The sequence below is a fragment of the Macrotis lagotis genome, chromosome 5 (assembly GCF_037893015.1).
Source record: "Macrotis lagotis isolate mMagLag1 chromosome 5, bilby.v1.9.chrom.fasta, whole genome shotgun sequence".
Taxonomy (NCBI): Eukaryota; Metazoa; Chordata; class Mammalia; order Peramelemorphia; family Peramelidae; genus Macrotis; species Macrotis lagotis.
The window spans coordinates 236,312,372-236,324,614 of record NC_133662.1 but is presented as its reverse complement, the minus strand read 5'-3'; the positions used below and the strand labels follow the sequence as shown (position 1 = coordinate 236,324,614).

Here is a 12,243-nt window from a genome sequence, read left to right as displayed (position 1 = left end):
AAAATAATGGCTTTTTAATTTTTTTTTTAATTACAAATTGAAGGAAATCTTAATTTTTAATTGGGGCTAGTGAATAAATGCATAATTTTTTCCTATCAAAGTTTATGGACTCTATGAAATCTATCCATAGCCTCCAGGCTATGATACCTTGTTTAAGGCAGATAGAGGAAGAGAACTGGACTAGGGATGGCCAGAAGTCATGGATATAGATGTGTATTGGGAGAGTAGTCTACATATAAGTAATAGTTGAAAGAGAGAGAGAGAATAGACCCCATTAGGAAGTAAATAAAGAAGGAAAAGGGGGCCGCTAGGTGGTGCTGGGGTGGCTAGGTGGCTTAGTGAATAGAGCACCCGCCCTGGCGTCAGGAGTACCTGAGTTCAAATCTGGCCTCAGACACTTAATGATTACCTAACTGTGTGGCCTTGGGCAAGCCACTTAACCTCATTGCCTTGCAAAAAAACCTAAAAAAAAGAGGGAAAAGAGTAAGGTGGTCATTGATGATTGGAAGAATACCATTGAATGAGCATGTGCCACAGTGATCAAACATTTTTTTAAAGGTGGTGAACCTGAAGGCCGCTAGGTGGTATAGGAGACAGAGTGCCAGGCCTGGAGTCAGGAAGATCTGAGTTCAAATATGACCCCAGGAAATTCAAATATGACCCTGGACAAGTCACTTAACCTTGCTTGCCTCCTTCATCTGGAAAATGAGCTGGAGAACAAAACGGAAAACTTCTCCAGTCTCTTTGCCAAGAAAACCCAAAAAGGGTCATGGAGAGTCTGACACAACTGAAAATCATTGAACAATGAAACTGAAAGATTTACCAGATGCAGCAGGTTTGAGGTAGACATTAATTTTGCAAATTTTCATCTCAAGGAAAATCTGTTAAATCACTTATTTTCTCTCCACGGTTTCTCAGAGAAAAATGTGTGTATGTGCATATGTGTAAGCAAAAAAAGGGTAGATTTCCATTGTACTCACTGCTGCCAGGTAGTTTCCCTCCCAGGCTCTCTGGAGACCAAGGTCAGCTCTGTGACCTTTTAGCATCTCCATGGCAGCAACCTTTGCCCTGACCTGGGGCAAATCTGCAGGAGGGATGCTCCGGATAAGCTGAGCTGCTCTCCATCTGTAAGAAAACCAGAAAAGATGAAATACATATCAAAATGATATTCTTTTGGACTTTGACAAGATCTTTCCATTCTTAGAAAATTAAACTTCACATTTCACAGAGTGAGTCAAAGATAACTGGATTCCTCCTGTCCTTTAAAGGGAATGTTAGAGGCCCCCTTGAAACTTTGACAAAACATAAGCTATTGGAGCCAACATCTACTGATTGTCTCAGTTCAAGATATTGCCTTTGCCCTTTCCCATAAATAAATACATATAAATTGTAATGAGAAAAGGACAGAAAGAGAATCAAATGGAGAATCATGAAACTGGGAGAGGAAAGGATCTAATATAACTGGTAAAGTCAGGGGAAATTTCATAGTAGAAGTGGCAGAGCTAGTTCTCCAAAGCAGAGAAGGATTCCAATAGGCAGAGCTGGAAAAGGACCCTCTGAAGAGATGGGGGAAGGATTCAGAAGTTCTTAGAAATAGCAAGGTCAATTCAAGGAGGGGAAATGCCTCATAGTCCAGTATAGCTAAGGGATAGAGTACATGATGTGGTATAGTACGAAATGATGTCATAAAATTATATTGGGGCCATCTCATGAATATTAGAGAAATGGGTCCAAATGAAGTCTGTAGGCAGAGGGGAAACATAGAAGGTTTTGGAACAAGAGTGATATTATCAGGAATGTATTAGGAAAATTATTTTGGCAGTGAATTATGGAGTGAAAAGGAAATTATGAATGATGGAGTGAAAAAGGATGAGACTTGGGTCAGGGAGAGCAATGAGGAAGCCAATAGAATAGTCTGTTTGAGAAGTAAGAAAGAGGTGATTCAGGAGGGGAGCAATGAGGATAGAAAGCCAGGAAAGGATGGATGTGCCAAATGATAGGTACAAATGAAGGATTGTGGGAATTAAAATGAATAACAAATCACACAGACAAATATTTATGTGAAAATGGTAATGTTGCTTAAGGTTTGAGTCTTTGGGGGTAGAACAAGCATTTGATCTGTAGCATAGGACATTGAATTCAACTCTCTTATTAAGTCAGGAAACTGAGGCTTGGGAACAAATGGCTTGTCCAAGGTTAGATGTCTAGCAAGTGCCTGTGGCATGGCATGATTTCTCTGGACTGTTTATCCATTGAATCCCCAAGTCATCTGTCTTGCTTGGTGCACAGAGATTTTGGACATACTTAAGGAATATCATTTTGTTCCTATTGCTTAGACAAGAGACACAGAGCTGATGAGTGGAAGTTTTTACACACACACACACACACACATACAGGTATGTAACTATGTATCTATGTGTATGCGTATACACATGTATATTTACATATATATATCTGTCCTTTTAAAAATCTCTTTTTCAAGTTTCTACAGATCCTTTCTTCTTCATATTAACAACTCCCCCATAGGGCATAGCTTCTAGCCCCAATATTTTCATTTTAGATGCTGTCTCTTGGGTAGGATTTGATGCAGTCAAGGTGACTGTGTGACTGGGTTTGGGCAGTTTAGGGCAGCTTAGGGTGGTTGGATGGTCACTCACATTTTGAGAAAGATTTCTGAGGTCAATGATACATGACAGCTAACCTGGAAAACCATCACTAAGAGTTGTTTCTCTCACAAGGAGAAACCTCTCCAGAAGAAACTATAGCCAGTGCTTATTTTGGTTCCTTCTGTTCATTAGGCATGACTTTGCTGGGGCTCTTCATGTGGACATTGAATGAATTCTTTTTTTCAGGATGATAGCTATTTTCATTGTCCTCAGAGCATCCTGTGGCTCCACTGCACAATGAATGCATTCTGGAGGGAATTTTAATACTTAACTATCCCATTGTCATCTTTGGGAGCTTTCTAGTTCAGTAACTATTAGATGTGGAAGGGAACCATGTTTTGGTTCCCTTCTTACCAGGAGCACTCATATGACACATGTATAAATATCAATGGAAGTGGAAGACTTCACCATGTCATGTATTTGGATCAGAATTGCCAAAACACCAGAGAAGATGATTTGAATGTTGACTTTTGCAATGGGGGAATTTGGAAGTAAAGAGCTGAAGATTCCCTTCTGCTTCATTAAAGCTCTCTCTATATTTAGGATGTAGACTTCAGGTGATCTAGAAACAGAGATTAAGGGAGCCAACAGGAAACAGTCATATTCCCAAAGTAATAGATTAGAATTTCTTAATAGATCAAGAATCGCTCTCTTTTTTTGAGGTTAGGTTGTTGTACTTTGTATCTCCTATGATATAGCACCATTTCCTTTATTTTCTTTAAAAACTAAGATATGCTTTGGTGTTAAAGGCTAATATCCATTTCTTTGAGGGATAAAAGCCTCAACTTGTACTTCCAATTAAATTAATTTGACTTTATACGGAGATAATGGACTAATATGCAAAATAAGAAACAGAAATGCATTTTTGGATGACCCTATATGGGAATGCTTTGCTTGATTGTGCTTATGAGAGGACTCCTCTAACCCTCCCCCAAACCCAACCCCAACCCCATTTCCCTCATTTGCTTCTGCCCCAGTGGTTAAAAAGAGGTAGAAGGAGAAAAATGAATGCTTGATCACTGAAAAATAAGCTAAAAAGACATGTATGAACATGCATGTAACAAATTTATCTAGCATTTTCCCTTAAAACATTTTTTTAAGGTTTTTGTAAGGCAAATGGGGTTAAGTGGCTTGCCCAAGGCCACACAGCTAGGTAATTATGAAGTGTCTGAGACCGGATTTGAACCTAGGTACTCCTGGCTCCAGGGCCGGTGCTTTACCCACCGCACCACCTAGCTGTCCCCCTCCCTTAAAACATTTCTACAAGATAGGATGTAGTGCTGTTATTCCAATTTTTAACTAATAAGGAAACTGAAGGTCAGAAATATTAAGTGACTTGCCCAAGCTGATTCAACTAGCAAATGATGGAGCCTGCATTGAAGTCTATCTCTTTCCACTATACTATACCATATTATCTTAGAACTTAGAGTGGACAGTGAGTGAATCAAACATATTAATGTAGGGGGTTGCTTAGTCCTAATGTAGTCCTGATGGATCAGTTTAAACCTGTTTTCTATTTAATGTTGATTGTCCCTTTAACATGCAACTGAAACATTTTGTATTTCAAATTTTCAAATATTTCAAATTATATATTTCAAAATTCAAGACCATTAGAGAAATATATAATTACTACATGTAAATAAAACTCAACCTAAGCAGCAGCTTCCATGAGAGGAAAATGAGGAGGAGAAAACAAAAGGAGTAAAATGAAAAGATTTTGGGTTGAGGCAGAACAATCCTAGGGACTGTCATATTCTAAGTGGTACTACACCAGTACATAGATTTCTGTCTTTTTTTCCCTTCTGCTTCCACATGTTTAATTCAATTTTTTTTTATTTCAACAAACATTTTCAAGCACTTATTCTGTGTAATGCATTGTTATAGTAAGAGCTCAGGGTAGCAGGAAGGCTAAAAGGTAAACTATGGTCCTCCCCATGATGAACTCAAAAACATTATGCTGTGTGAATAGACTGTCCATGGCTAAAACCAAGATAGGCAGAACCAGTGTGCCCTCAGTTAAATGTTGAGGACAAACGCTGGTAAAGGACTTTAGATCTGAGGCTAAACTTCACATAATTTGACAAAGTTAAACATTAGTGAGAAAGGTACCAAATTGTACTTGGGAAGACATCTCTTTAAAAAAAGTTTGTGCTAAAATGAATTAATTCTCTCTTTTTTTTCATTGAAGTGATTTCAGTTTATCTATTTTAGGCGAGAATTTGAAGTCTGTTAATAAACCAACGTAGGAGAAGCATGTTAACCTTCTCTTACCCAGACACAAATGGAATTTGATGGACATGGCAAGCCACTGCCACCTGGTGGCAGTATACCTAAATTCCAGGTATAGTTATTTTAAGATAAGAGTGGATCCCTTTTCATTAAATTATCAAATATATTTATCAAAGGTTTACTATACACACACACACACACACACACATATATATATATATATAATGTGGCATGCTCTATTTTATAGGATAAATAATATTTATAAGTAATATATGTACATGTATTTGCAAAAATATAGATATTTGTATATGTACATTTGGTGTGTGTGCGGGTATGGGTGTGCATGTGCGTGTGTATGTAATTTCAATAAAGTGACAATCAGTCAGCAACCAACCATTCCTTACTAAGTATTGCTAATACACTAGGTGCTGGGGATGTGATGACAAAAATCAATCAATCCTTGGGAAAGATGTATTCACCTATTAATAAATAAAAAATATGGAAGAAGTAGACCAGAGGATATTTCAAAGTGTCCAAGCAAGGATTAGCAACTGGGAGATCACAGAAGGTTCATAAATGACACAGTGACCGAAGAAAGCTTGGCATTCTAAGGGGTGGAAGTGGAAAGGGGGGACATTCCCAAATATAGAGAGATGTATTCTTATATAAAAGTGTGAGAAGCAACAACAAAGGCCACCAGGTTGGTCTATATAGTGTACGAAAGGAAGAAATGAATAATAAATATGAAATAATAAATATCAGTCTAGATACCAGGTTGTGAGGGGCTCTAAATTAAATACAGGGTAGTTGATATTTTATCCTAGAGGCAATTGGAGGTGATTAAAGTTTGCTGAACTGGGAAGTGACTTGATTCAACCTGTGCTTTAGTCTAACTGTTCTGCCAAGGATGCATTTAAAACAGGATAAAGTGGAGTCATGGATGCCATTATGAGATTATTTCAATAGTCAAAGTAGGAGGTGATGAGGGTTCAAACTGGAATGTGGGAACAACTAGGAGATGATAAATGAAAGAAATATTATGGAAAAAGAATAGACTTGGCAATGTTTGATGAGTGAGAGTGAGAAAAATAGAGGTGACTCTGAGTTTTTGTAATGAAAAGATGGAGGTATCCTCAACAGAAACAGTAAAGTTTGAAATGAGCGAGTGTTATTAATTTTGGGGGTAGGGGAAGATAAAGTACTTTGTTATATATATATATATATATATATATACACACACACACACATATATATTAAATGCCCACAGTTAGAAGGTGAGAATGAATTCAGCAGAGGAGTCTGAGAAGAGTATTAAAAAAAATAGTATCACAAAAACCTAAAGAGGAAAGAGTTTCTAGTAAAAAAAAAGAATGGCTAATAGTATAAAATGCTGTTGATAATTTAAGAAGTATGAAGGCTAAGAAAAAAACAAAAACATCAATCCAATAACATTTGACTTAGCAATTAGGGGATCATTGGTAACTCTAGAGAGAAAAATTTCAATTTTGTGACAAAGTCAAAAGCCAAATTGTAAGAGGCTTAGAAGTCAGTAAGAGGAGAGGAATGAAAAAGAAGTGTTGTTATTTTCTAGGAGTTTGGATAGGAAAGGTAGGAGAGAAAAAGAGGAGTTGGTGAGGTAAATTTAGTGTGAGTTTTTTTTAAAGAATGGATAAGGGGGTAGCTAGGTGGTGCAGTGGTTAGAACACTGGCCCTGAAGTCAGGAAGACCTGAGTTCAAATGTGACCTCAGACACTTAATAATTACTTAGCTGTGTGACCTTGGGCAAGTCAATTAACCCCCACTGCCTTGCAAAAATAAAAAAATAAATTTTTTTTATAAAAGGATGGGTAAGATCTAGAGATGATTTTAGGTTTCAGAAAAATGCCCAGTAGAATATGAAAAATTGAGAGAGGAAATCTTTGTTGTGAGTTCTACCGGCCAGAAGAGATGAGGAGGGGGGTAGGATCAAGGGTAGAAAGGTTGGCTATAGTACAAGAAAGATCATATTTTCATCTAAGTTTAGAATAAAAGAAGAAATAATAGAAGGAATGATGCCCAGAGTTTTTATAGATTTGGACAATGGGAGAAAAGACTTAAATGAATACGATTTTTTTTTCAATAAAGTATAAAGTGAAGTTCTCTGCTGGGGGAGGGAAGAAGTAGGATGAGACAGTAAGAGAGGGAGATCTGAGAAGAGAAGCTTGGAGCAGTTCTAATGGGGAACGTGATGTAGAATCATTTAAGGAGGAGTAAAATGACTTCTCACCTACAGGCAATGCTCAGTTAAGATTTGGTAACAAATTTGCAGTAGACCAATTAGCATGCCCGTATGATTTCCTGACTTTAATCAGTTATACTGAATGTAACTGGAAGGAACAGTAGATCTTGAGGGAAATTCAGATCTAGGATTTGACAAAGCATGAGGACTGAGAGGCAAGAGGCAAGGCTCTTAAATGTATAGAAGACTATATAAAGAAGAACAGGTTAGTTCAAGAAAATGTTTCAGACACACTAATTTTATCATTTATGTTTTGCGAAATATACTTTGTGTCATCATCACTTTTGTATAACTCACAAATCAGAGATAACCTTTTTGCTTTCAAAAATAAGAACTGGATTGATATAATAACTGCAATATATTCCTACCTTTGATAAATCGTCTTGAGGGCCTCTTCAAAGCGACAAAGAACTTTAGGAGGAGTTGGCCACTTCACATGCTTCCCATAGTCCTTCATGTGCTTAACACCATTCAAGCGTTTGTGGACCTCCTCAATGTATGCCTTGACTTTGTAACGTCGATGGTACCTGATAATGGTTAGAGCGGCCTTTGTTCTCTTGTATTTCATTCGGGCTATGGTGCCCCTCCACACCTTTATATGTAATAGAATAGTGAAAAAGAGGAAATTGTCTATTAGATCATGACTGACATTCAAGTTAAATAGGCATATTCAAATCATAACAGAATATTACAGAGTTGTTATTTGGAATAGCACTTTTGTGGAGGAGTAAAAAGGGAAAGATTAGCTTTGGGAAATGGAAATGGAAGACATTCAATCAATTTTCACTTAGTCATCTAAATCATGAAGGGAGGGAAGAGAAAGACTAGTATCAATGAGTCATAATTAATTTATATTTATCTTTGGAATATCTTCTAATATTTGAATGACTACATCTGATTTCCTAAGGTTTCATAATAGAGACTTCAAACAGAATAATGAGATTATGGTGGGGACTGAGGAACAACTTGAAAATATTCTTGCTTTTCCAATATACCCTCTACTTAATTTAGCTAATCAATCAATCAACAAACATCAAGTGCCACTGTGTGCCAGATATTGTGTTAGTCATTGAATAAACAATCATGAAAATGAAACAGTCCTTGGCTTTGATTCTCTTAATGAAGACAATATGAATTTACACAAATAAGTATAAACAAAATAAATGCAAGTTTATTTTTCTTTTTATTCTTCTTTCTTCTTCATTCTTCTTCATTCTCCTTTTTTTCCCCTTCTTTTTTCTTCCAGGAGAGGAAGCCTCTAGTTGCTGGAGGTAAAGCCTTCATGTAGAGTAGCACTTCCCTATTTCTCACTTTATGGTGAGGACAAATGGTATCAAACCTCAGACTACTGGAAATCACTAACCTAAGTTTGACTACGGTCCAGTATAGCTCTGGGCAGTGTAGGACAGTGACACCTAAGTGAAATGCAAATAAGAATGAAGAGAGATGCTAATGATAATTACAAAATTACCAAAAATTACCATTTTTGTACTTCTGATATTATTTTTTATTATTAATTTGACAAATATCAACAAATTGATTTTTCCTTATACAAATGACAGATAAAGATGACTATGTCACTGGGCATCAATTATGTATGTGTAAATGTAAATAAAAGCAAAAAACAAATATGGCATAGTACTGTTAATACTATCATACTTGTCAGAAATGTCTCATTTACTCTTCAAATATATATAAAATAATTCATTGACATTCTTTTCTTTTTTCCTGAATTTGTGTAAGTTTGCTTTATGCCTTACTACTTTATTAAAATATTGTGATCATTTGCTTCCTTTTTGTCCATGCTTATTCTCTCAATTTCCTTTCCTTGTCTTATTGTCATTGCTGGGATTTCTAATACTATGTTAAACAATAGTGCCAACACTGAAAACTTTTTTTTTTTTTTTAGATTTTTCAAGGCAATGGGGCTAAGTGGCTTGCCCAAGGCCACACGGCTCGGTAATTATTAAATGTCTGAGGTCGGATTTGAACCCAGGTACTCCTGACTCCAAGGCTGGTGCTCTATCCACTGCACCACCTAGCTGCTCCCCACTGAAAACTTTTGATGTGTCCATATTACTTCATTACTTCAAGTTCTCTGGAGTTCTCCCTTTAAACAAATGCTGGTTTTTTTTTTTTAAGATATATTGTTGATTATTTTAAGGGATTGTACAGTTTAAAATGTCATTTTTTTGACATAAAGGAGTATTTTTGTTTTGTCAAAACCTTTTTGGGATTGCTTATTTTTATTCTTTTGACTATTATGTCACATTATTTTGATAGATTTCCTAATACTGAATCTACTCTATATTTATAGAATTAATGCAATCTGGTCATAGAATATAAATAAATATATTTGTACCCTCTTTGCTAATACTTATCTAATATTTTTTGTATTGATATTCATTTGTTATAAGATATTATAATTTTCTTTTCTCATCTCTCCCTGGTTTGGTAACTGGATCACATTTGTCACATAGAAAAAGTTTAGTAGAATGCTATATTAATTTTTGTATGCAATAAGTATAATGTTAGAATTACTTGGTTTATTTTAAATGAAAGAATTAACTATAAATCTACCTGGTCTTGGGATTTCTCCTTTAGGAGTTTCTTTATAGTATCCTTAAATTATTTTTCTTTGTTTGATATGCTTAAAGTATTTTATATTTTTGTAAACACTCATTCATTTTATTTCTTAGCAGATTTTTGGGGGAGTTATTTGAACAGAATAGCTTCTAATAGTTTCCCTTACTTCCCCTGCATTTGCTGTAATTCTTTTTCATTTTTATAATCACCTAGGCGGTACAAAGGAAAGAACATTGGACCTGGAGTCTGGAAGATCTGAATTCAAATCCAGTCTCAGACACTTACTAGTTTTGTGACCCATGGCAAGGTACTTAATCTTCAATTGTCTTGCAAAACAAAACAAAACAGTGGAATTTTATATTTTTGGAGCTTTAAAAATTATGACTATTCCAGTTTTTTTAAGGTGCATGCTCAGTTAATTATGTTCCTTTTTTTCATTGACAAAATTAAGAGATATAAATTTCTCTAAGAATTTCTTTGGCTAAATCTGAAAAGTTTTGGTATACTGTCTCTTTACTTTTATTTTATGAAAATATTTGTTATTTGTGAAATTTATTCTTTAACATATCCTGGAGAATTAAATTATTTACTATCTCTAAGTCTGAATTCTTTCTTCAAATATTCTTCACTGATTATAGCTTTTACTGTGTTCTTGTCTCTCCCCCTTGCCCCAATTTGATTATAAGATTTTTATATTAATAGCGCCTAATCATTTTTTGTAAGGGTCACATGCTCTATTGAATAAATATATACATTCCTTTCTTTTTTTCATTGACTAAGTACTAGAGAAGTTATCTAGCTTTTTGAAAATCTTACTTAGTTACATCAACTTTTTCTTTGTCTATTTTTGTTACATTTGTCTAGGTCTGGAAGGGGCATATAGGGGTTTCTACTTATTAGAAATTTTCTATCTGTAATTTGATCAACTTTTCCATTCTGTATTTAGATTCTTTGACAGTATGTGTATCAAGAATTGAAATTTCATTATCTATAGTACATTTTAATATAATATAGTTTCAACTTTTATCTCTTTTAATTATGGATTTTTATTTTTACCTTTTCTAGAAAAAAACAATTTAAGTGATGGAAATCAAGTATTTTCTTTGGAAAATTGAGAGTTGACTGGATTCTACTATTTTTATTCTATTTGTAATATCTTTCTTGATAAATTCACTCTCCAGTTTCCTTTCCTCATACAAATAATTCCCAAGTCACAGTGATCCTTGAGAAAGAAATACTAGCATTGACACACACCAATTGTTATCTTGCTCTTCTACCTTTTATATTCAAGTTCTTATAAAAGTTTATCTGTAACCATTGTGTGAATGTTCTCTCAGTTGATTTGCTTCTGAATCATCAACAATTTATATTTTAAATTTATCACTCTGGAGAACATGCTACTAAATCAGACGGATGTCCTCTTTGCTTCTGTATTAAATGAGGTTTTTTTTTTAATCACCTCCATTCTCCTTGATGGACAACTATTAACACCATAAACCATTACCATTCATCAATATTCTCACTGATCTCAACATTCAAAAGAGTCTCTCTCCATTTGCTTTGTCTTTTAAACATGTTTCACTTCTATTGAATTTGCGGTTACAGTTCATTCATTTAAAACTACCCATCGACTATGTGATTTACCCAGAACTTGTCTTCTTATTCTCAACAACAGGACCTTTAAAAATATTATATGTTAGGGATTTAATTAAGATCTAAATGTCAATGAAATTATTTTTAGATCACTGAACTTTCCCTTTTAATTTCTTGGGATATATAAGATATTTCTACTTAGATAGCAGATTGCTAATGTTAACTAAACATGGTTAAAGTCTTCTGTTGGGGTGGCTAGGTGGTGCAGTGTATAGAGCACCAGCCCTGGAGTCAGGAGTATCTGAATTCATATCTGATCTCAGACACTTAATAATTACGTAGCTATGTGGCCTTGGGCAAGTCACTTAACTCCACTGCCTTGCAAAAAAAAAAAACCCTAAAAAAAAAAGTTAAAGTATTCTATTGTAAGACCCTCTCTTGGACCAGTACTTCTATTTTTCCCCAATTCCTCCAGAAAAATTTTGGTATTATCAAAATTTAAAAAAAAATATATCCAACTCCAAATCAGTTTGGACTCATTTCTCACCTCTTCCTCCTAGATTTCCTGACTTCTACAAAGCTCATCTCTAGTGCCACATCCCATATGAGTCTAAGCCCTTAGTTTCTTGTGCCAATACCCCAAATTACTTTGTATTTATTCAGCATTTATTAAATACTTACCACATTGGCCAGATATTGTGCCAAGTGCTAGAGAAAGAAAGGAAGACCAAAACAATTCCTAATCTTAAGGAGCCACTAATTGTTTTCCTTAGTACAATGTAAGTTTCTTGAGTGCAGACTTTTTTTGTTGCAAGGCTTTTACAATTTATTTTACAGTTGAGGAGACTGAGGCAAGAAAAAAGTTAAGTGACTTGCTCGAGGTCACACTGC

The 12,243-nt window shown here is 35.1% G+C and overlaps 1 protein-coding gene across 2 annotated transcripts in view; it reads right to left on the bottom strand.

Moving 5' to 3' along the window:
• MYO1D (myosin ID) overlaps positions 1 to 12,243 on the bottom strand; it is a 410,616-nt gene that overhangs the window by 167,799 nt on the left and 230,574 nt on the right. For both annotated transcript variants that reach the window (XM_074188955.1, XM_074188954.1), the window contains exons 17-18: positions 7,542 to 7,765; positions 981 to 1,125 (exon numbers count right to left, since the gene is read on the bottom strand). In XM_074188955.1, the coding sequence (XP_074045056.1) occupies positions 981 to 1,125; positions 7,542 to 7,765 (369 nt within the window). The remainder of the gene's footprint in view (positions 1 to 980; positions 1,126 to 7,541; positions 7,766 to 12,243) is intronic.